The sequence below is a fragment of the Macaca nemestrina genome, chromosome 1 (genome assembly GCF_043159975.1).
Source record: "Macaca nemestrina isolate mMacNem1 chromosome 1, mMacNem.hap1, whole genome shotgun sequence".
Classification (NCBI taxonomy): Eukaryota; Metazoa; Chordata; class Mammalia; order Primates; family Cercopithecidae; genus Macaca; species Macaca nemestrina.
The window spans coordinates 63,446,373-63,471,386 of NC_092125.1; the positions used below are offsets into that span (position 1 = coordinate 63,446,373).

Consider the following 25,014-nt stretch of genomic DNA (forward strand, 5'->3'; position numbering starts at 1 on the left):
AAAACTATCCACTCCTCACATAATATTCATCTTACACTATTTTGTGCCTTCAGAGTGGGGATTGTGTCCTCCACACCCATGTGTCCCTGGTACCCAGAGAGCATCTGAGCCCAGGGCTTAAGAGCCCAGGTTGAAGTCAGCCAATCCTTAACTCCTCCCTTCATGAGCTGTGTGATCCTAGGCAGCTCCTCAGCCTCCACGCCTCAGTCTTCTCCTCTGTAAAATGGAGATGACACTGGCACCTATCTCACGGGATTGCGGGGAGGATCCTATGAGGTCATGTAGGTAAGACGCTTAGCACAGTGCCTGCACCTAAGTGCTGTGTAAAGAGTAGCTTCATTGTTGTTGCTGTTAAAATTAGAACAGAGCAGAGCTGGACACGTGGGGTGGGCTGAGTCATTGTTTATTGAGAGAATCAATGAATCAACCATGGGAGAGAAGGGAGGCTCGGGGAGCCAGGACTGGTGTCACTCTCTCTCCCTCCGCCAGGTATGAGCGGCTGGAGGAGCAGCTCAACGACCTGACTGAGCTTCACCAGAATGAGATGACGAACCTGAAGCAGGAGTTGGCCAGTATGGAGGAGAAGGTGGCCTACCAGTCCTATGAGAGGGCGCGGGACATCCAGGTATGGCCAGGGCAACCGTGGGAGGCCCCACATGTGCTGGGAGAGCTGGCAGCAGCCAGAGGTTTAGGATTCTTGTCTCGTGGGGCATGATAGACACAGGCTGGCCTTTTGGCCGGGGCAGATAGGCACGTGGACGAAGAGGGCAGCATAGCGGGGGCCGAGTGTAGATGAGCAAGACAGGCCTGAAGCTGAGAGCATGCACTGTGCAGAGGCAAGCCCACAGGGCAAGGGCCGCCAGGCCCCTACCTCTTTGATGGCAGCCTTGCAAATGAGTAATTGGAGTTCCCAGCCTCCAGCCTGCCTGAAGAGGGAGCTAGCTGGGATTGGGCCAGCTCCTCTCCATCCCTAGTAATCAAGACTCTCATTTCCTAGCATCCTCCCCAGAGAGTCATCCTTAAAGGGCTCTGACCCGAGTTACAGCTAGTCAACCTCCACTCCTCCTGGCCTTTGGAGAGGAGGCTTCGTTATAGGCACCTTCCCAGTGGGGTAGGTAGGTTTTCAGGCTAGGGGTCCTGCCCAACCTGAGCGCCCACATGCCAGCCCCTCTGCCCCCACAGGAGGCCGTGGAGTCCTGCCTGACCCGGGTCACCAAGCTGGAGCTGCAACAGCAACAGCAGCAGGTGGTGCAGCTGGAGGGCGTGGAGAACGCCAACGCGCGGGCGCTGCTGGGCAAGTTCATCAACGTGATCCTGGCGCTCATGGCCGTGCTGCTGGTGTTCGTGTCCACCGTCGCCAACTTCATCACGCCCCTCATGAAGACACGCCTGCGCATCACCAGCACTGCCCTCCTGGTCCTTGTCCTGTTCCTCCTCTGGAAGCACTGGGACTCCCTCACCTACCTCCTGGAGCACGTGTTGCTGCCCAGCTGAGTGGCCAGCCATGCCGACCCTGTGCTCTCCGGCCCCCAGCTGGCCACTCTGCTCCAGGAGGGACCCTTGGACTTCTTCATGTGTCCAGTTTGGCCTCCTGCCCAAACTGTCCATTCCAGCAGCTCCTGCCCCCTTCTCTGTACTTGCTTCTGTCTGACACCTTCTCCCTGTTGGCCTGAAGGGAGCTTAGAATGCAGCCCTGGCTGGATGTAGTGGGGGCACCTGTGGCCAAGTGGAGCAGAGGTGGACACGGGATTGGATTGTTTTGACTTCTCCCAGCTGATCCTCAGGATGCCCCGGGTCAGGAAGGCCATTAAGAATAAGAGGAGAGGGCTCTGCCTCAACTTTCCTAGGAAAGAGCCCACCTCAGAGATAGCTACGGTTTCCTCTGGTGGAGATGGTGAGGATGAAGGCTGGAGAGTGAGGGAGGAGGCTCTGCTGGCCTCAGAGAACACAGGGATGGGAGGGTCCCTAGCCTTCGGGCACCTCTAGGGCCAGAGAGCAGGCTCAGAGCAGCTAGTGTGGAGCTCAGCATCCCCCACCCCACCCCTCCTCCCTGTAGAGCTGATTTATGGCCTCCTTCTGGGGCTGGGCTCTGCAGGCCAGGTGGGTGTGGCTTGTGTTTTCCTTGCTGTCCTTTCTGCCTGTACTGGATCTGCTATTTTCAGGGAAACAGGCCCCAGGGCCCCCCTGAGCCTCACCCTAAGCCCTTAGGCCTCTGGGAGTGCTGTTGGGTTCTATTTATTTATTTATTTGTTCTTTTGTTCCCTACCCATGCTCCCAGCGTCTTCCCTGCTGAGCACCGGGAGAGGTCCTACCCCGTCCTCTCTCTGAGGCCAGGGCCCTTCCATTCCATTTAGCCTCTGGATCATCCTGGCTGGGAGAAGTGGGACCGAGCCACCCAGCCCTTCTCTCCCCAAGCAGCCCTACAGCCGGGATGGGAGGCGCGTGGCCTCTCCTTTATCTGTCTATTTATTTTGTAAGTGTGTATTCATGTGGAGGAGGTCGTTGCTTTATTTTTTTAAGGCTCTGGAGTGTTGTGTATGGTTTCTTTTCACATCCCAGCCTCCCATGGGCACTTCCAAGAAGAGAGGGGATTTCTTGGAAAAGGAGAGAGGAATCCCCTAGAGCAGGGAAGGCAGTGCCTGCCAGCTGTTGTGCACCTTCCTGAGAAATAAATATCCTCTAAATTTTCAAACCATCCTGTCTGGTGTTGGTTGATTAGGTTGTGTCTGTGGGAACCACCAGGTGTCTCCCCACACCCAAGCATTCTGGGTAACAGGCTGGGCGTCATCTGTTGACCTGAGGCCCTCTTCCTCCAGGATCCAACAAGGAACAAGGCATGGCCTAAGTGGTGTGATAGGAGGAATGATATACACCCCATCCAGGCCTTTTGGAGTCCATGGGAGGGCAATTAGGAGAGAGATTTCCATAGCTCAGAGCAGTTGAGCTGCCAGCAGCCTGAATGACAAGCAGCAATGCCCAAGTGGGGCCACGAGAGGGCAGCAGAGTCCTTACTCTAACCCTTTCTCCCGGTGCAGCCCCAAAGAAGGCAGCTGCTGGAGTTAGCTTGGTTTTCTCAGCAGTCAGCCAGAGCACAGAGCACCTGCTCTCCAGGTGCTGGAGCGTGGGCTTGAGTGTAGTGACCAGGCCCTCTGTGGCTGCAGCGCTCACTCCCGGCAGTTCACACAGATGGGCACCCCAGAAGGCACTGCACTGCCAGCAGTAATCCTGTGGGAGTTTTGGAGAGGCCACCTGAATCTCCCTGCTGGGATGAAGCGGAGATGCTGACTTCCAGCATCGGGAACAGGGGGGATGGTGGGAAATGCACCCATGCCAGAGACCTGGGTCCTGGCCCATAGTGAGTAGAAGGCAGCCAACTCACATCTGTCTGCACCTCAGTCTCCACATCAGTGATAGAGGATGTGCGGCAGCTCACTTCGAAGGGCTTGGACTTTCTGCAGTTCTGTGGGTCTGACAAATCAAAAGTTGCGCTGTACTTGTGGCCTCCGGCTTGAGGAGACACCAAGAGTCAGGGACAGTGCCATCACCAGATTGGAGAGAAGGCTGTGCTGGTGCCACGGGGGTGGGCATTGGTGGCTCATCCTCACCCTCTGTACAATGTAGGAGTTTCACTAGGTGACCTTGCCAGTGTCTTCCAACAGTGTCATTCCTGGACCCTGCACTCACCTCCCTTGAGGGCTGCAGGTGGCCTAGAGCCCACATTCCTGGGCTCCAGGTGGGGGGTGACTGCCCCAGTCTGCAGACATTTCCCACATTCCTCCCCAAGGTCAGGTGCCTTCCCTGAATTAAATGTCACCGCCAACCACAGCCCACACTGAAAGGGAGGAGGAAAAAGGGAGGGAGGGTGGCGGGCATGCTCAGCTGATCCTGAGACTGACAGCGAACAGAGGAGGTGGGGGAAGACCAGCCCCAGCTACATAGGGTCATCTGCAAAAAGGACAGAACACCAGCCTGTGTTTGCCTTATCATGACAACGTGTCTAATAAAGCCCTGCCCATCCGGAACGCTGATGGTCACTGATGCTTCCTTGTTTGTGTTTGAGCCTTCTCGCCCTTTGGAAAAAAGGGAGTGCAGCCCAGCATGGTGGGTTACCCCTGTAATCCCAGCACTTTGGGAGGCCGAGGTGGGTGGATCACTTGAGGTCAGGAGTTTGAGACCAGCCTGACCAACATGGTGAAACCCCATCTCTACTAAAAATACAAAATTAGCTGGGCATGGTGGCACATGCCTATAATCCCAGCTACTTGGGGAGGCTGAGGCAGGAGAATCATTTGAACCTGGGAGGCAGAGGTTGCAGTGAGCCAAGGTTGTGCCATTGCACTCCAGCCTGGGCAACAAGAGTGAAACTCTGTCTCAAATTTAAAAAAAAAAAGAAAGAAAAAGGGAGTACATTGTCCCCACTTCAACCTGGCCTCCTTCACTGGGATTGCCTCCTCTGTTGGGGACCATTCTCCTTCAGAATGCAGGGCCAACAGGCAGGTCCTTTCCAGAGCATCTGTCATGCAGGCCCCAGCCCCTCACCTGAGGGTCTGGAGGTCTCAGCCAGGCTGGTATGCCCCCCTCAGCCTGGGTCCACTAGGGAGGGAGTAGCTAAGAATTCGTGCTGGAATTGGCACATTACTGCTCTGGCAGCACTGAGCAGGCAGGTGGCATGTTTACCATGCCCGTACGAGCTGGCACTCCCTGCCAACCTCATCAAAACTGTAGGGCTACAACAGGTGCAACCCTGGCAAACAGCAAAGCAGGCAGACAGCACAGGCCAGCAGGAGGTGACTTAACCCTTGCCAGCCCAGGTTACTCTGGAATGGTTCTGAGCTATGGAGGGAGGGAAGGGAGGAGGAAAGACTTGGGGCCACAGGGTGGGAGAGGAGGGGAGCTGTAGCCAGGGCACCTGGAGGGATCTTCGTGGCAGGCTCAATTTCCCCTTCAAAGCCAGGGCCCTTAAGTCAAGTCTGGATCCCAATATTAAGGAGCCAGCAGACCTAGGCTCAAACCCTACTGCTGCTAGTCACCTTGGACAGGGTTCCAGCTGTTCTCAGCCCAATATCCTCATCTTCCAGGAGGAATGGAGGTGACATGAAACTGGTTCACAGGCTTGAGTGCAGGAGACTTGACATTCTGCAGATCAAGACTTAAGCACAAGGCCTAGAACATAATGGATTAACCCGAGATTTATTACTGTTCCTCATTCCTGACCCTGTGAGATGTTAAGGTGCAGGAGAACTGTTCAGAGAAGTCTAAAGCCGACTCCACAGGAACATACAAGACCAAGGGTGGCTAAGTGAGCCTCAGCCTCTGACACTGGAAGGCCTAATAGAGGTCCTCAGGGTTCGTCTTCCCTGGGAACCCAGAACCTGCTTATTCCCAGCAACCTCTCCCCTCCCTCGGTCTGGTAGACAAAGCTAGTCCAGTCCCAAGAGGCCAAGCCCCAGCTTGAGAGAGGACTGGATTCGGCCTATTTCAACCCAAGATGGCTGCCTCCACCCCAACTCCACAAGTGTATCAGTCTGTGGTTCCCTCCCGCCTCCAGCCCGTGGTCTTGGGTGTGGGGTCTAGGAAGGAGAGCAGGAATCAAGAGGCCTGCTTTTGAGTTGAGACTGTGGAGGTTGTGGCTCTCAGTTTCTCCAACTGAAACATGGGGATAATCATATCCGTGCTGCCCAACTGTTAGGACACCAGTGAGGCTCGTAGGTGTCAAGTATGAGTGCCTGCCCCACGGTACCCCAGGATCTCACCCTAGGGGAATGACCTGTTAGAATGCTGCCAGTCATCTGGGGCCCCAGGGAGGGCTCTGATCTGCCCGGGGACAGGGCTGGGCAGGGCTTGGGGAAGCAGCCAGCAGTGGCCCACGGGCCTGACAGCTTGTAGCCAACCTCCAGATGCAGATGGAAGGGGGAAGCTTAGTCCCCGCTAGGCCACGGGGAGGCATGTGGGGAAGGAGGGGAGGCTGAGACTTGTCGCAGCACATTCGGGCCTGCTGGCAGGTCCTGAGTCACCCAGGCAGCCAGAAGAGCAGTCGGGGTGGTGACAGCAGTGCTGCCTCCCAGACACGGGGCCTCCCAGGAGAGTACTCCCGCCTTGGTCCCCCCATACGCCAAGGCCGACTGTCCAGATGAAGTATCTCAGGCCCAGCGGTGTCACCTCAGCCATGCGCCTGCCTCCAGGCAACAATCCACAAAGCTGGCTCTGATAACAAAAGCACCAGAGGTGATTCTGAGAGGTCTGGGTGCCCATTCTCTGCTCCCTGCCAGCCTCAGCCTGAGCTTCTCTTGTTGCCCTTACTTTGTTCTTTTGTTTTGTTTTATTTTTAAGTGAAACAAATTATTTCAGTTTAATTTTCTCAGCATGTATCTGGCATTAAGTAGTTTTTATCATTTTTATTCCCATAGGTTATTGGGGAACAGGTGGTGTTTGGTTACTTGAGTAAGTTCTTTAGTGGTGATTTGTGAGATTTTGGTACACCCGTCACCCAAGCAGTGTACACTGTACCCTATTTGTAGTCTTTTATCCATCTCTTGTTACCTTACTTTGATTATTCTTGTTTTTTGTTTTTTGTTTTTTGTTTGAGACAAAGTCTTGCTCTGTCACCCAGGCTGGAAGGCAATGGCACAATCTCGGCTCACTGCAACCTCCACCTCCTGGGTTCAAGCGACTCTTCTACCTCAGCCTCCTGAGCAGCTGGGACTACAGGTGTGTGCCACCATACCCAACTAATTTGTTTTTTTGTTGTTGTTTGTTTTGTTTTTTGAGACGGAGTTCTGCTCTTGTTGCCCAGGCTGGAGTGAAATGGAATGATCTCGGCTCACCACAACCTCCGCCTCCCAGGTTCAAGTGATTCTCCTGCCTCAGCCTCCCAAGTAGCTGGGATTACAGGCATGAGCCACCACACCCGGCTAATTTGGTATTTTTAGTAGAGTTTCTCCATGGGGTTTCTCCATGTCGGTCAGGCTGCTCTCGAACTCCCTACCTCAGGTGATCTGACCACCTCAGCCTCCCAAAGTGCTGGGATTACAGGCTCGAGCCACTGTGCCCAGCTTAATTTTTGTATTTTTAGTAGAGACTGGATTTTACCATGTTGTCCAGGCTGGTCTCGAACTCCTGACCTCAGGTGATCCACCTGCCTCAGCCTCCCAAAGTGCTGGGATTACACGCATGAGCCTGTGTGCCCGGCCACTTTGGTTTCACTTACTGTAATCTCAGCTCTCTGAAGATAAGTCTCAAGTAAACACTTTAGAAAGATCTGAGTGTCTCTCTGGCTGGTCTGGAGTTCTGTTCCTTGCTCTCCTGTAGGAAGACTGAGTCCTCTCCATAGCACCCTAGGTAAGAGACCATCCACTCCTACCTGGCGCTGTCTCCGGCTATTACTTAATTGGGGTCCCTCTGTCCTTTTTCTAGTTTGGGTCAGCCCCAGTCACCCATACTGAGGGTGGAGATGGAGAAGAGAGGATTTCCCATGAAATTGGTCATTAAGTGAACTCATGCAAGAGACAAGTCACCAACACAGACCTGATGTCTCTCTGACCGGCCTCCTCCACTTTAGCTTCTCAGCCAAGTGTGGCCCAGCCAGGCCAAGGGTGGGAAGACCTGAGAGATGGGAATCCGGCTGCTGAGGAGGAAGGGGCCAAGGAGGGGTTCCCTTCCTTCTTCTTCATTTTCTCCTCTGTTGGTCTTGAAGCTCTTATCATGGTTTGGTAGCCATGGAGTCCAGGTTTGTGACCCCCAAACCACCCAGCTTTAGGTTCAATTAAATTCAAGAAACTTGGTTTTGAACTCCGGCTCTGTGACAGGCAGTGGAGACAGAGGAGCAAGACGTGGTTTCTGCTGTCATGGAGCTCACGAGCTAGTGGGGACAGACAGACAGACAGACACACACACACACACACACACACACACCCCGTCAGTACAGAGGCAGGCAGAGATCAATGCTGCCATAGGGCCTGGCGGGGATGGGGAGGTTTCAAGATGTAGAGCTTCCTTCTGATGGGAGCTAGGGGACGTTTCTCCAAGCATTGGAGGAAGCATAAGAGGCAAAAGGGACCGTGTTCTATAGCAGGATGGCTTTGGTCACGTCCTGGGGTTGGAGCGGGAGAGAGGGTATCCATGGTGTGAGTAGCTATGCAGTGATTTCAGGCATCAGCACTGCCTGGCCCATAACCCAGAGGGCAAGATACCTGAGGAACGGGCTTCTCAGTCTGTGGCAGTGAGAAGAATGAGGATGGCTTTCAGAGCAGGAAGGAGACTCCACCCCAGAACTCTAGGGCCTGGGGGCCTCAAAGGGATTGTCCATGCTTGAAAGCCAAAGGCGACTGGGTGCAGTGGCTCGCGCCTGTAATCCCAGCACTTCGGAAGGTCGAGGCAGGTGGATCACGAGGTCAGGAATTCAAGACCAGCCTGGCCAACATAGTGAAACCCTGTCTCTACTAAAAATACAAAAATTAGCGGGGCGTGGTGGCGCACACCTGTAGTCCCAGCTACTCGGGACGCTGAGGCAGGAGAATTGCTTGAACCCTGGAGGCAGAGGTTGCAGTGAGCCAAGATTGCACCACTGTACTCCAGCCTGGGCGACAGTAATACTTTGTCTTAAAAAAGAGAAAAAGCAGGCGGGGGAAGCCAAAGGGAAGGGAAACACACAACAACAACAAAACAATAAAATGCAGGTGCCCCTGGGGTGGGAACAACCCACTGAAATCAGAAGGGAAGCCAGAGGGAAGCTTTGAGAAAGAAGGGAAAGAAAAAGCATTCCCGTGCGGAAGAGCTGGAGCCATCTGGCATTCTGGGGATTTGGGGACTGATGCTCAGATGTGCTGTGTGACACTGAGCTGGTAACATCACCTCTCTGGTCCTAGTGTCCCCATATCTACACAGATAAAGAACTTAGGATGGAGAGACTGACATGGCTAATGAGTGACCAGGCCCTGGGGGCTGTGGGAATACCTAAAACGGTGTCTGCGTGCAAAGCCGACTCAAGGGCAGGCTCCCAGCTTGGTAGAGGGGAGGCTTATGGAGTCAGGGTGGTGGGGAGTGAAGACAGGTCCGGGGCTGGGCGCAGTGGTTCACGCCTGTAATCCCAGCACGTTGGGAGACCGAGGAGGGCGGATCCACCTGAGGTCAGGAGTTCAAGACCAGCCTGGCCAACATGGCGAAACCCCATCTCTACTAAAAATACAAAAATGAGCTAGGCATGGTGGTGTGTGCCTTTAGTCTCAGCTACTGTGGAGACTGAGGCAGGAGAATCACTTGAACCTGGGAGGTGCAGGTTGCAGTGAGTTGAGATTGCACCACTGCACTCCAGCCTGGCGACAGAGCAAGACTGTCTCAAAAAAAAAAAAAAAAAAAAAAAAAAAAAAAAAAAGACAGGAAAGACAGATCTGGGACCTGTGTTCTGACCACCAGAGGGGTCCTCAGTACTGGATGGTCAGGCCAGTGAGGAGCTCCAGGTTAGGAGAGGAGCAAGATTTGGGCTCCACTGGGTTTACCTGGCCTCTCTGTCACCCTCCCCCAGGGGTGAGGCTAAAGATGAAAGCGATACCAGGGCTACCCTCTCTGCTTGTCAGCTGTAAGATTAAAAAGGAGGTGGCTTCCACGCACAGCCACTGTCATCGACTCTGGTATGATTAGAGGGTGTGGGAAGGCCCCACCCTGGCCCAAAGTCATGGCAATATGAACCCTTTTTCTGTTCAGGCCCTTACGGCTCACAGATGCTTCTTGTGTGCTGGACTGAATCACTGTATCCTCACAGCAACCTGGAGAATGGCCAGGGAGGTGTCACTGGACTCCATTTTACAGATGAGCAAGCTGAGGCTCAGAAGGATAAAGGGAACTCACTCATGGACACACAGCTAGTGAACAGCAGACCCAGGTCGGACGACAATGCTCCTGCCTGTAACTGAAGTGTGACAAGCCACATTCAGGTTAGGCATTACTTCTTAATATAATATACAGGTGTGGCTGGGTGCAGTGGCTCATGCCTGTAGTTCCACCACAGGAGGCCGAGGCAAGAAGATCACTTGAGGTCAGGAGTTTGAGACCAGTCTGGGCTACATAGTGAGAACCTGTTTCTACAAAAAAATTAAAAAGTTAGCTGAGCATGGTGGCTCACACCTGTAGTCGCAGCTACTCAGGAGTCTGAGGTGGGAGGCTTGCCTGAGGTGGGAGGTAGAAGTTGAGGCTGCAGTGAGCTGTGATTGTGCGCCACCACACCACACTCCAATCTGGGTGACAGAGCAAGACCATGTCTCAAAAAAAAAAAGAAAACCAAAGAAATGGGCTGGGCGTGGTGGCTCACGCCTGTAATCCCAGCACCTTGGGAGGCCAAGGTGAGTGGATTGCTTCAGCCCAGGAGTTTGAGACCAGCCTGGGCAACATGGTGAAACCCTGTCTCTACAAAAAATACAAAAGATTAGCACAGCAGGGTGGCGCGTGATTGTAGTCCCAGGTACTTGGGAGGCAGAGGTGGTGGATCACTAGAGCGCAGGAGGCAGAGGTTGCAGTGAGCCGAGATCGTGCCACTGCACTCCAGCCTGGGCAACAGGGGAGGTTCTGTCTCAAAACAAACAAACAAACAACAACAAAAATGTAGGTGCCCCGGTGTGGGGGACAGCCCACTGAACACTCTCCTGCTTTTCAGGAGAAAGGGAAGGTTGAAGTTTGAGAAGTTGAGGGAAAAAGTCACTTTCAAAGAGGCAGAAAGCAAGACAAAATGTCTCCAAATTCTGTTGACTTTGTATTTTTTCTCAAGTCTGGGTCCTTTAGCCATGGAGCTTAACTCTAACCCCAAAGGGAAAAGCCAGGGAAAGGTTGCAAAGGAACTGTTCATGCTTCTGTTCTTCAAACCTGTAGAAACATTGTCTGGGGCCAGGCATGGTGGCTCACACCTGTAATCCCAGCACTTTAAGAGGCTGAGGTGGCTGGATCACTCTAGGTCAGGAGTTCAAGACCAGCCTGGCCAACTGGTGAAACCCCATCTCTACTAAAAATACAAAAATTAGCCAGGCGTGGCAGTGCTGGCCTGTAATCCCAGTTACATGGGGGACTGAGGCAGGAGAATCACTTGAATCTGGGAGGCTGAGGTTGCAGTGAGCCGAGGTCGTACCACTGCACTCCAGCCTGGGCGACAGAGTGAGACTCCATCTCAAAAAAAAGAAAGAAAAAGAAACATCTGGGCCAGGCGTAATGGCTCACACCTGTAATCCCAGCAGGTTGGGAGGCCAAGGCGGATGGGTCACCTGAGGTCAGGAGTTCCCGACCAGCCTGGCCAACATGGCGAAACCAAAATTTAACTGGGTGTGGTGGCCCGCACCTGAAATCTCAGCTACTCAGAAGGCTGAGGTAGGAGAATCACTTGAACCTGGGAGGTGGAGGCTGCAGTGAGCCAAGAATGGGACACTGCACTCCAGCCTGGGCAACACAGTGAGACTGTCTCAAAAAATAAAAAAAGAAACATTTGTTTCACATAGGAGCTGGGGTATCCAGAGGTGAGCTCGGCAGACTCTTTCTCTGTGAACATCTTGAAATCTATTGGGAAAGACAGAGATAAAAATAGGTCAGTGACAACAGAGATTGGTAAGTGTCAAAATAAAGTCAGGATCTGAGGAAGAGTACAGAGCAACGAACTGCCAGAGGCAAGCTGGATCAACAGGCAGAGAGCTCTCTTGGCCCCATGACACACCCATCATCACACACTTCACCCATCCCAGCGCCTTGTTAGTCTTCCAGCCAGAAAGTTCTTTTTTTTTTTTTTGAGGCGGAGTCTCGATCTGTCACCCAGGCTAAAGTGTAGTGGCATGATCTCGGCTCACTGCAAGCTCCGCCTCCTGGGTTCACGCCATTCTCCTGCCTCAGCCTCCAGAGTAGCTGGGACTACAGGTGCCTGCCACCACATCCGGCTAATTTTTTGTATTTTTAGTAGAGACAGGGTTTCACCGTGTTAGCCAGGATGGTCTCGATCTCCTGACCTTGTGATCCGCCCACCTCGGCCTCCCAAAGTGCTGGGATTACAGGCGTGAGCCACCGCACCCAGCCTTTTTTTTTTTTTTTTTTTTGAGATAAAGTCTCACTGCAGTGCAGTGGAACGGTCTCAGCTAACTGCAAGCTTGAGTTCCTGGGCTCAAGCCATCCTCCCACCTCAGCCTACTGAGTAGCTGGTGGGACCACACCCACCACTGCACCCGGCTAATTGTTTTTTTATTGCAGAGATGAAGTCTCACTACGTTGTAGAGATGAAGTCTCACTATATTGCCCAGGCTGGTCTTGAACTCCTGGGCTCAAGCAATCTTCCCACCTCAGCCTCCCAAAGCAGAAAGTCCTTTCTGTTACCTCATTTAAGTGTCCCTTGCCCAGCAGTGCCCAGTACACCTGACCATGGCCAAGGACCTCAACCAGTGATCTCAGCAATTAGAAGACAAAGGGCCATGAGGCCAGGCGCGGTGGCTCAGCCTGGAATCCCAGCACTGTGGGAGGCCGAGACGGGCGGATCACGAGGTCAGGAGATCGAGACCATCCTGGCTAACACGGTGAAACCCCGTCTCTACTAAAAATACAAAAACTTAGCCAGGCGTGGTGGCGGGGGCCTGTAGTCCCAGCTACTCGGGAGGCTGAGGCAGGAGAACGGCGTGAACCCGGGAGGCAGAGCTTGCAGTGAGCTGAGATTGTGCCACTGCATCCCAGCCTGGGCGACAGAGCGAGACTCCATCTCCCCCCCCAAAAAAAAAGAAGAAGACAAAGGGCCATGGGGCCCTTATGGAATCTCTGGCCAATACCCTCATTATACAGATGAAGAAACTGAGGCCCAGAAAGGGGAGGTGACTTGCCCAAGATCCCCACAGCAAGGTGGTGCTGAGCCTGGGCTCTCACCTGCAGGAGATACCCCCACCATGACACACACACACCTGGAGGGGTTTGACCGAGGAACCCCTGTCCTCTGTACATGTTGGAGAAGGAACCTGAGGCAGGAGGGACCCTGAACAGAGGATGCTCTGAAGCCTGGGAGGAGAGAAAGGATAGGGGAGAAAGCACCCATCAGGTGGGGCTCAGATGGTGATAAGGCAGGAAACTCACTCCGAAGACCCAGCATCGCCCTGTCACCCTCACCGTCTGTCCTATTCGATGCTCTCAAGACAGAGCTATTTAATTTTTTTGTTTTGTTTTGTTTTTATGAGACAGGATCTCACTCTGTCACCCAGGTTGGAGTGCAGTGGTACAATCTTGGCTCACTGCAGCCTCCACCTCCCAGGTTCAGGCAGCTCTTGTGCCTCACCCTCCTGAATAGCTGGGACTACAGGTGCCCGCCACCATGCCCAGCTAATTTTTGTGGGTTTTTTTTGGTAGAAACAGGGTTTCACCATGTTGGCTAGGCTGGTCTCGAACTCCTGAACTCAGGTGATCCTCCTGCCTCAGTCACCCAAAGCACTAGGATTATATGCATGAGCCACTGTGCCTGGCCTAAATTTTTTTTTTTTTTTTTTGAGACGGAGTCTCGCTCTGTCGCCCAGGCTGGAGTGCAGTGGCCAGATCTCAGCTCACTGCAAGCTCCGCCTCCCGGGTTTACGCCATTCTCCTGCCTCAGCCTCCTGAGTAGCTGGGACTACAGGCGCCCGCCACCTCGCCCGGCTAGTTTTTTGTATTTTTTAGTGGAGACAGGGTTTCACCGTGTTAGCCAGGTCGATCTCCTGACCTCGTGATCCGCCCGTCTCGGCCTCCCAAAGTGCTGGGATTACAGGCTTGAGCCACTGCGCCCAGCCTGGCCTAAATTTAACATCGTCAAAATTAAATAAATTAAAAATCCAGTTCCTGAGCTGCACTAGCCACATGTCAAGAGCCCACAGCCATAGTGGCTTCAGTGACTCCAGTCTCAGACAGTGCAGATAGAAAACTTCCCAGTATGGCAGGTGTTCTGTTCCAACAGCGCCGCTACTCTGAACAATTTACATATGTAATCTCATTTTAAAATATTTTTCTAGTTTCACTGATACATGTTTGTTGCAGAAAATTCAACTGGGAAACTCAAATCCCAAGTCGTTCCCCGCCACCCACTATTAGCATGACATAGGCCCTTCTGGTCTTTATTCTTCCTTTAAAAGAAATTCGACTGCATGCGGGGCTCATGTCTGTAATCTCAACACTGTGGGAGACCAAAGCGGGCGGATCACCTGAGGTCAGGAGTTCAAGACCAGCCTGACCAACACAGAGAAACCCCATCTCTACTAAAAATACATAATTAGCCAGGCATGGTGGCGCATGCCTGTAATCTCAGTCCCTCGTGAGGATGAGACAGGAGAATGGCTTGAATCCGGGAGGCAGAGGTTGCAGCGAGCCAAGATCACGCCATTGTACTCCAACCTGGGCAAGAAAAGCAAAACTCTGTCTCAAAAAAAAAAGGCTGGGCATGGTGGCTCACGCCTGTTATCCCAGCACTTTGGGAGGCCGAGGTGGGCGGATCACAAGGTCAGGAATTTGAGACCAGCCTGACCAACACGGTGAAACTCTGTCTCTCCTAAAAATACAAAAATTAGCCAGGCGTGGTGGCGCATGCCTGTGATCCCAGCTACTCACGAGGCTGAGGCAGGAGAATTGCTTGAACCCAGGAGGTAGAGGTTGCAGTGAGCCGAGATCACGCCATTGCGCTCCAGTCCAGGTGACAGAGTGAGACTCCGTCTCAAAAAAAAAAAAAAAAAAAAGAAAAGAAAAGAAAAGAAAGAAAATTCAAATATGGCACAATCATTGTAAAAACAAACAAGCAAAAAACAAAAAACAAACAAACAAACAAAATGCAAACATGGCTCATGCCTGTAATCTCAGCACTTTGGGAAGCAGAAGCAGCAGGATTGTTTGAGGCCAGGAGTTCGAAACCAGCCTGGCTAACATAGCAAGTCCTTGTCTCTACAAAAGAAAACTTAAAAAAAAAAAAAATTAGCCAAGGGTGGTGACCCTTGGCTGCAGTCCCAGCTACTTGGGAGACTGAGGCAGAGGATTACTTGCTCCCAGAAGGTTGAGGGTGCAGTGAGCCGTGATCATGCCACTGCTCTCCAGCCTGGGTGACAGAGCAAGGCCTGGTCTCAAAAAAAAAAAAAAAAAGCAAACACTGTGAAGGCATAGAGAGTAACAACGTCCCTCAGCCCCTCTCCCTAGAGGAAAGTACTGTCAGCAGCTTGGCATGTACTCATCCTGAGTCCGAGCCCTCAGCCCTCATCCCATGGGCACTGAGGAGCCCCTTTAACCACAGAACCTCCATTATACGAACTCTTGGCCACCTGCTATTCAAGACTTCCAGTCCCTCCTCTACCGCTAGCCCAAAGCTCCCCCAGGCACAGTTGAAAGCCCTGGACTGTGTCCCTGGACTCAGGGCAACCCTCTCGGCCTCCTCTCCTTTGGACATCAGTAGCATCCTCTGCCTGAGAAGCCCCTCTCTCCACTGCCCTGCTCTGGGAAGAGCACTGTGACCTTTTATCTCACTCACCTCTTCCATGTCTCAGATCCATCCTGAGCCAGCAGCAGTCTAGAAGAGCCATCAAGAGTAGGGCCTCGGCCGGGCGCGGTGGCTCAAGCCTGTAATCCCAGCACTTTCGGAGGCCCAGGTGGGTGGATCACGAGGTCAGGAGATCGAGACCATCCTGGCTAACATGGTGAAACCCCGTCTCTACTAAAAATACAAAAAAAACTAGCCGGGCGTGGTGGCGGGCGCCTGTAGTCCCAGCTACTCAGAGGCTGAGGCGGGAGAATGGCGTGAACCCAGGAGGCGGAGCCACTGCACTCCAGCCTGGGCGACTCCGTCTCAAAAAAGAGTAGGGCCTTGAGAGGCCAGGCTCACGCCTGTAATCCCAGCACTTTGGGAGGCCAAGGCGGGTGGATCACCTGAGGTCAGGAGTTCGAGACCAGCCTGGGCAACCCCGTCTCTACTAAAAATACAAAATCAGCCAGGTACAGTGGCATGCACCTGTAATCCCAGCTACTGGGGAGGCTGAGGCAGAAGAATCACTTGAACCTGGGAAGCAGAGGTTGCCATGCCACTGCACTCCAGCCTGAGGGACAGAGTGAAACTGGGTTTCAAAAAAACAATAGGTCTTTGGCTGAGCGCAGTGGCTCACACCTGTAATTCCAGCACTTTGGGAGGCCAAGGCCAGAAGATTGCTCGAGCCCAGGAGTTTGAGACCAGCCTGGGCAACATGGTGAAACACCTCTACAAAACATGTAAAAATGAGCCAGGTATAGTGGTGCATACCTGTAGTTCCAGTTATTCAGAAGGCTGAGGTGGGAGGATCACTTGAGCCCCAGGAGGTCAAGGCTGTAGTGAGCCATGATCATGCTACTGCACTCCAGCCTGGGCAACAGAGCAAAACCCTGTCTCAAAAAAGAAAAAAAAAAAAAAAAAAGGGAAGGCCCTCAAATCACAGTCCCAGTCACAACCCAGCTCCACAGCTTTCTCCTCATGGGATCCAGCACATGTGTTTAACCTCTCCAAGTTTCAATTTTCTCTTCTGAAGAATGGGGATAATATTGACCTCAGTGTTGTTGCAAGAGTTCCAGGGGAGGCAAAACTTCACCTCCGTCCTCCAAGGGTCTTCAGCGGGGCCTCAGAATTAAGTTGACGTAAGACATATTTTCAGGAGAAACACATTCAGATTTTGTTTCACCTGTACACAGAGGTTCCCCCAAAGACGAGGGGAATCTAAAGAAGTTGCAAAACCAAGATGATCACAGAAAGAGTGGCAACTGTGGGCCTGGCGCAGTGGCTCATGCCTGTAATCCCAGCACTTTGGGAGGCCAAGGTGGGTGGACCATGAGGTCAGGAGATCGACACCATCGTGGCCAACATAGTGAAACCCCATCTCTACTAAAAACACAAAAATTAGCCAGGCATGGTGGTGTGCGCCTGTAATCCCAGCTACTCAAGAGGCTGAGGCAGGAGAATCGCTCGAACCTGGGAGGTGGAAGTTGCAGTGAGCTGAGATCACGCCACTGCACTCCAACTTGGGCGACAAAGCGGGACTCTGTCTCAAAAAAAAAAAAAAAGAAAGAAAGAAAGAGTGGCGACTGTGGAAAAGGATGATTAGGGAAGCTAAGGAAGGTAAGCGGTATTTTATCCTTTTGTGCACATTTGCCTCTGCCTTAACTTCTCATCTCTGGTGACAAAAACGTTTCTTTCCCCTGGGGACAAGGAGAAAAGGGAAGAGGTCAGAGTGTGCCTTTTGCATCAGCCATTTTTCAAATGAGAGTAACCCTGATGCTGAAGTGGCATATTTTGGTGTGGCATATTCTGTTCCTCTTCAAAGATACATGAGACAATATATGCAAAGCATTTTTGCATTGTGAGATGCTTATTACTGTCATTTCACAGATGGGAAATGAGATCTAGGCACCTCTCAGGGTCCCGCCGGCAGAAGGTTGAGAAATGCGGGCTCTAACCTACGTCCGTCAACTCCAAAGCCACACGGCCGCCCACACAAGGCAGCTCCTTACTTCACCTCACCCCCTGAGCTCTGGAACACCTTTGTTCCACCCAAATGAGAATGAAGCAGCAAAGGAGGCAGCGGCAGGGGAACTGTAAGGTGGCCCTAAACCTCAGACTGTCCCCAGCTCGGAGGCCTGCCAGGGCCTGGAAGCACAGCTGTCCCCCGCCAGGGAGTCTTCCCTCCTCCACCTGCCCACTGCAGACTGGGCACCCCTGCTGCATGTGTCTGACCTCTGTGAACCTCAGTTTCCCCAAACGTACAATAACCCTGACAGTCTGTCATTCTGTGCTTCTGTGACGTCAGCCTTAGGAGTTATCAGGGACCCAAACTTGGGCTTGACAGGGGGCAGGATGGAGGCCCTGACACTCGGACCAGACCAGGTTGTGGTGAGGGGCAAGGGTGGTGCCTCCAGGCACCGACCCAGAGTGACCTCGCTCTCTGCAGGCTCCCCCTGGGGCCCTGAGGGAGGGTGGGGTGCTGGACAGGCCTGCTAGATGGGAGCAGGTTTGGAAGGAGGCTTAGGAAGGGTGCGGTGGGGAGGGTGTGCCACTCAGTTCAGTGTGATCACCAGAGAGGGGCACGCCTGCCTGCTTCCTCTGCCCTGCCAGACAGGGCAGGACAGCTTCTCCCCAAGCCTGGGCTTTTAGGATCCACTGACCATCTTGAGCCCCTTAGCAAGGTGTGAGCGGGGTTGGACACCCTCCTCTCAGCATCCATCCAATGCCAGCCACCAGCCCTGCCTTGTTGCATGATGGGCAATCAGGGTAAGGGAGCCAAACCCCAGTTGCTTTCAGAGCTGTGCGGACAAGGGTGGAAAACCTGCCCTCACAGGCCCAGCTGGCCAGAGGGCTTGTCTCTTTCAGTCACCCTCCCCCAGAGGGAGCAGGAGCAGACAATGGCCACCGTGACTCACCAGTGAGCCATCTTCCCCTCCCCACCCCTCCAGCCTGGCCCACGACAGCCTAGCTTGTCCTCCAAGGGAGCTGCAGCCCAGCCTCCCAGGGCCGCCCGCTTCCTCTCTCTTCACCCAACCTGGCTCCCCCCGCTGCTTGTGCAACACCACATCAGTGGGTTGTGAAGTGGAGAGGGAGGAGTTTGACGGCGCAGACCCAGGCAGACAGAACAGACTCCTTTGTGACGGAGACAGAGGCTGCAAGGGCCCAAGTCCAGCCTGTACTCCCCTGCCTGACCCACAAGGCATCACTCAGTCTCCCAAACCCTAGGGAAGTGGCCATTGTCATCTATTTGTTCCCTTGTTAGATAGAGCCTGGATCCTGTCTGCAATGTATTCCATCCTGCGGAACCAAGTATGTGAGGCAGAGGGAAGTCCTATTCCACTCCAGGAGGGACAGGGCTCCCCGCTGGAAAGTATTTCCTTTTGCTAAGTTTCTGTCTGCCTCCCGGTAGAATTCACTAGGCGGCATTTCAAGAAGTTACTGCCCACTTCCAATCCCCATCTAACCTATATTCTTTGCTGCAAGCCAAATACCCTTAGTTCTTTCAGTCATTTCTCCCAAGACATGGGCATAAGACCTTTTGACAGCTTGGCCTTTTTCCTCTGGAAACATTTCCATTTACCCAAGTTCTTAAAACATGATATCTTTGTCCAGGTGCAGTGGCTCACGCCTGTAATCTCAAAGTGGAGGCTAAGGGAGGAGCAACACTTGGATCCAGGAGTTTGAGAACAGCCTGGGCAAGAAGACAAGACCTCATCTCTACTTAAAAAAAAAAAAAAAGAAAAAGAAAAAAGAAAAAAAAATTAGCCAGGCATGAAGACATGGGCCACCTACTTGGGAGGCTGAGGTAGGAAGATCACTTGAACCTGGAAGATCAAGGCTGCAGTGAGCTGAGATCACGCCACTGTACTCTAGCCTACACGACAGAGTGAGACTGCATCTCAAAAAAAACGAAACCAACCAACCAAAAAAAAAAAAAAAAAACTCCGCAAAAAGCATGTTGTTTTGAACAGAGCACAGTGCTCCAGCTAAGGTCAGGCCAGCACAGAGGGTGGTAATGAAATTCACCTCACAGGCTCTGGCACTGTGGTTCTCATGAGCTCTGTTAGCTTGCCGGCCTGCACTTGGTATTTTCAGACCCACATAGGCATGTCCTTGTTGAGCGGGTCACATTGGTTCGTGAATACTGCCACTAAGGATTTGAGGCCCCTCTGCCTGCCCCCCATGGGTGGCTCTTAAGAGGTTTTCATCAGACTCTTGAGGGTCTGATGGAAACTCTGCATCTTCTTCCAAGAAAAATGCATCTACTCAAAAATTCTGTATATGACACCAGGACTCCCTGCAGACCATCCTCACATCCCTGGTTAGGAATCTCCATCTGGAAGCTGATACCCAAAAATAAATTCTGAGGCAGCCTCCCTCCCCAAACTGTGGGGCTCAGGGCAAATTCAAAGTAATAAAGTAATAACCTCTCACATGAGTGCTGTGCTCGACAACTCACAGTGCACGTTCACATACATTGCTGGGATAGACCCTAGGGTCTGGATTATAATTGAATAAAGGAGGTCAAGGCCCAGAGAGGTCCAGTGACTTGCTCAAGGTCACACAGTCAGTCTGGGCAAAGTCACTCCAGACTCTCTTACCTTTATGGGGTCTCACAGAAGCCCAACACAGTTTGCCCAGCAGTGGGGAAGATGCATTGGAGAACAGGTTGCATTTGGCCCCTGGGGAAACTGGTCCTGGCCGTGTTCAGCCGGCTCCTGCCGCTGCTCCACAGAAGCACACCCAGCTTGGCCTCTGTGGTGAGCTGTGGTTTGAGCAGCCTCCCTCCTCACGAAGGCAGAGAGAGGGCCAGTTGCCAGGCTGTGGCTTGTGAGAAGGAGGGAACCAGAGGAGGGGCAATGGCAGAAACCAGACCTGTAGCCTGAACTCCAGGAACCCGGGGGACAAAGACTCCCTGACCACCACTTGTCCCAAGAGTGCAGACACCTCACTGGCCAGGAGCACACACCCAGGAGTATAAAATGTGGCAGCGGGGCACAGGAGTCAGGATACAGAGCCATGTTCCATGTGTATAATGTTCACATACAGGCACCAGACTTGACCATGGGAGACTAGTTTTTAAGTTTCCAAGGAATTCTTGCTCCCTAAACACGTACTTGACCCAGAAAATTATTCAGCCTGCAAGACCCAGCTCCCTCCATGAAGCATCTGATGACTAAGGGGCCTGCTCCCTCCTCACGGCCCTGGATTCAGATCCTGCTTAGGCACTGCCTGGTCATTATCTGACTCCTCTAAAGACTGTGCCTCTAGTAGGCTGGAGCCCTGGACTCAACTCAATATTTCACCCCTGCCCCTGGCAATAGGGGGTCAATGGACATTTGTTCAATAAGCTCTAGATACCAGAAAAGGGTGAACTTTCAGCTTCACTTGTTCTGTGACTTCAGGCTAAATCCAAAACCTCTGCGGTCGAAGAAAGCCATTGCCACCCCTCCCCACCCTGTTCCCTCTTAGGTGGAAGGCAATTGTGGCCCTTAGAAACCCTCTGAAGAAAAATCTAACAGCTTTTCTCAGGCTGAAATGGGAGAGGGTGAAGGTTTTGGAAAGAAAACTGTCATTCTTATGTCTTTCCCCAAACCAGATTATTTCCCTTTGCTCTAAACAGTTGGCAAAGACGTCTGGGCAGAGAAAGGGTCCTGGCTTGATGCATGGCTCTGCAGGCAGCTGGGTGACTCCGGCCTCTGTTGATTTGCAGCCTGGGCCAGGGCTGGGGAGAGTTGCTGAGGGGCGGGCTCAGGCTCACAGGTCGGCTGCTGCTCGGGCTTTCAACTATTCCCTCTGATCACAATGAGTTCATGAATTTATGTTAGTTTTATGCCTATCTCTTCCCCTGGACTTCCAAGCTCTGGAGCACAGGAACCACATTGTATTTAATTCAGGAGCCTCAGGGCCTGGCACAATGCCAAGCACACAGTAAGTGCTCAATAAATGCTAAAGACAAAAACGCACTGCAACCTCCCTGCCAGCCTGGTTTCTGGAGCACCCCTGTCTCTCTTAATGGCAAGAGCTTCTTAGAGCTTCCCATGCTGACCAAAGAGGGACTGCCATGGTCACGGGCCCCTCTTCCCTCTTACGGTTAGTTCTCTTAGCTGGAGGGCAGGGCCCTTCTCCTCTGAGCTGCTTCTGAGGCTACTTATTTGTTTATTTCCAAACCCAAAAATGCTTCTTAGGTTTTCCTGCTACCTGGTTTGAAGCTCCGACCACCCCAGCACCACTTCTGCTCTGCCCCATCTAGACCTCAAGCAAGAGTCATTCCCCCAGCCTCAGACAACCCGCACCCCTATCACAACCATAACTATTTTTAGCAGAGCAGGAGGGAGGGGCTGCTGAATGACCTCATTACCTCTAGAAAATTCGGTTCCCTGCCTCCACCCACCCTTCACTCACCCGGCGGCACTTCCCCCTTTTAATAACAACAACACTGACACCAAGTTTCACTTCCACCACTTCCTGTGGGTTTTGTTCATCCTCAGCTGCTGAGGTTTCTTGAGGGTGGGGGAGTCTCTGGCACAGCTGTGGGAAGGTCCTTCTGACTATAAACTCTACCCCTAAGCATTTAGAGGCTTGCCCTTCAGGTCCTCGGACACACTCACCTTTCTTTTTTTTTGTTTTGTTTTTTGTTTGTTTGTTTGTTTCTGAGATGGAGTCTCTGTCACCCAGGCTGGAGTGCAATGGCACAGTCTCGGCTCACTGCAACCTCCGCCTCCCAGGTTCAAGCGATTCTCCTGTCTCAGCCTCCTGAGTAGCTTGGATTACAGGTGTGTGCCACGATACCTGGCTAATTTTTATATTTTTAATAGAGGTGGGGTTTCTTCATGTTGGCCAGGCTGGTCTTGAACTCCTGACCTCAGGTGACCTGCCTGCCTTGGCCTCCCAAAGTGCTGGGATTACAGGCGTGAGCCACCACACCTCACCACATTCTCCTCTTTTTTTTTTTTTTTTTTTTTTTTTGACGGAGTTTTGCTCTTGTTGCCCAGGCTGGAGTATAATGGTGCAATCTCGGTTCACCGCAACCTCCACCTGCTGGGTTCAAGCGATTCTCCTGCCTCAGCCTCCCAAGTGACTGGGATTACAGGCATGCGCCACCACGCCTGCCTAATTTTGTATTTTTAGTAGAGACGGGGTTTCTCCATGTTGGTCAGGCTGGTCTTGAACTGCTGACCTCAGGTGATCCTCCTGCCTTGGCCTTCCAAAGTGCTGGGATTACAGGCGTGAGCCACTGCACCTGGCCCACATTCTCCTTTTTTAAAGCCGTCCAGAATAGGGGATTCTCCATCCTTCCCTGGATCAGAATCCCAATATCTGATCCAAGTTCATCTTGTTGTCTAACCCAAATCTCTCCTGCTGTTAGGGTTGCCATATTTTGCAAGTAAAAATACAGAACACAGAAAACCCATTTAAATTTGAATTTCAGACAAACAATGAATAACTTTTTAGTTAAGCATGTCCTATGTAATATTATACTAAAAAATTACTCATTGTGTATCAGAAATTCAAATGTAACTGGACATCCTTTATTTTATCTGGCAACTCCCTACCTGCTGTATTCCTTCTCTTTTTGTTTGGAGACAGTCTTACTCTGTCACCCAGGCTAGAGCACAGTGGTGCGATCTCAACTCACTGCAGCCTCAATCTCCTAGGTTCAAGGGATCCTTCCACCTCAGCCTCCTAGATAGCTGGAATTACAGGCACATACCACCGTGCCCAGCTAATTTTTGCATTTTTAGTAGAGATGGGGTTTTGCCATGCAGCCCAGGGTGGTCTTGAACTCCTGGCCTCAAGTGATCCACTCACTTCAGCCTCCCAAAGTCCTGAGATTACAGGCGTGAGTCGCCGCACCCAACCTTGTATTCCTTCGCATGAAAGCAGCAGTTCTCAACCATTTTGATCTCAGGATCTCTTTACACTCTTAGAAATTATTGAGGACACCCAAAGAACTTTCATTTATGTGGATGAATGATAGCTACTGATATTTACCATATTAGAAATGAAAACAGACATTTTAAAAGTAGTAATTAAGGCCAGGCACAGTGGCTCACACATGTAATCCCAGCACTTTGGAAGGCCGAGGCAGGTGGATCACCTGAGGTCGGGAGTTCGAGAAGAGCATGACCAACATGGAGAAACCCCCGTCTCTACTAAACATACAAAAATTAGCTGGGTGTGGTGGCAGATGCCTGTAATCCCAGCTTCTTGGGAGGCTGAGGCAAGAGAATTGCTTGATCATGGCTGCAGTGAGCCACAATCACACTGTGGCTCTCCAGCCTGGGTGACAGAGCGAGACCCTGCCTCAAAACACCACCACCACCACCAACAACAACAAACCCCACTTCTGACTGTGTGTACCTTCTGAAAAGATTTGGGGAGCCCCCAGGGGTTCCTGGACCACACTTGGAGAACCAGTGCTCTAGCACAATGCCAGAGATTTCAGTGGTGATCAGCATCTACTCCTTTGCCCTGCAAGTTAATTTGGGATGGGGATGGTGTGACACCATGCATATAATTTAATGTAATTCCAAGCTGGTTCTTTTTTTCTGAGATGAGTGCAGATGTGGGGAACCTTGGATCCAGATAGACTGCCCCAAAAGGCCTGGGTATGGGACTCAGTTGTGAGGTGGACCAAGCTCACTTAGCTGTGAAAGAGAGAACTGCAGTTCTGTGTTCCCAGAGCCTTTAAGAGGCATCTAAAGAAAGTCAACCCTGCTAGGCAGGGAGACAGCATGGGTGAGCCTGGTAGGAGGCCAGGGTCAAGGAGCCAGCTGTGTGCTGCTCACCCCACCCCCAACCATGACTGGTGAGGGAGGGAGTTGACCAACTCCACCCCTCACCCCTACCTGGCATCTGTCTGCCTGTTCTTTTTTTTCCCCCCCTTTTTGTGGAGAATGGGGTCTTGCGATGTTGACCAGGCAGGTTTTGAACTCCTGGGCTCAAGCTATCCTTCCACCTCTGGCTCCCTAAGTGCTGGGATTACAGATGTGAACCACTACGCCCAGCCTGTCTGCCCATTCTGACCCTCGTGGGCATCTCCAGCAAGGGCTGGGACAGCAAGGCTAACATTGCTTATGAGGAACAACTTGGGCTCTCAAATCTCTGCTCCAGTAACTCTGCCCCTGGGCCCAGGCGTGCAGAGCCCCACAGCTGGGGGGCTTCTTCCTTGACTGACCAATCCAGTGACGCAAGAGTGGGGACTGAAAACGGCCAGTTTTCAGTCTAACCACGTCAACACAAGCAGTCCCATGACAACCAGCTCCAATGGAACTGGGGCGTCTTACTACACACACCCTTAGCACATTCACCTCTGTGCTTTTTTTTTTTTTTTTTGAGACGGAGTCTTGCTCTTGTTGCCCAGGCTGGAGTGCAATGGTGCAATCTCGGCTCACCGCAACCTCTGCCTCCCGGTTCAAGCAATTCTCCTGCCTCAGCCTCCCGAGTAGCTGGGATTACAGGCATGTGCCCGGCTAATTTTGTATTTTTAGTAGAGATGGGGTTTCTCCATGTTGGTCAGGCTGGTCTTGAACTCTCGACCTCAGGTG

General features: G+C 52.3%; 1 protein-coding gene and 1 long non-coding RNA gene across 6 annotated transcripts in view; one reads left to right on the forward strand and one right to left on the reverse strand.

Annotated features, from left to right (window-relative positions):
* The window catches only part of LOC105484811 (transmembrane and coiled-coil domain family 2), a 45,195-nt gene extending 42,500 nt beyond the window's left edge, over nucleotides 1-2,695 (forward strand). For all 5 annotated transcript variants that reach the window (XM_011746812.2, XM_011746814.2, XM_024793778.2 and 2 more), the window contains 2 exons: nucleotides 490-625; nucleotides 1,183-2,695. In XM_011746812.2, the coding sequence (XP_011745114.2) occupies nucleotides 490-625; nucleotides 1,183-1,494 (448 nt within the window). In that variant the 3' untranslated portion in view covers nucleotides 1,495-2,695. The remainder of the gene's footprint in view (nucleotides 1-489; nucleotides 626-1,182) is intronic.
* An 8,048-nt stretch (nucleotides 2,696-10,743) lies between these two features.
* LOC139358391 (uncharacterized) lies at nucleotides 10,744-15,643 on the reverse strand. The gene is made up of 3 exons (XR_011613122.1): nucleotides 15,473-15,643; nucleotides 12,906-12,999; nucleotides 10,744-11,532 (listed from the first exon to the last, which is right to left on the reverse strand). It is a non-coding gene; the product is annotated as an uncharacterized lncRNA (long non-coding RNA).
* Nucleotides 15,644-25,014: the final 9,371 nt, after the last annotated feature.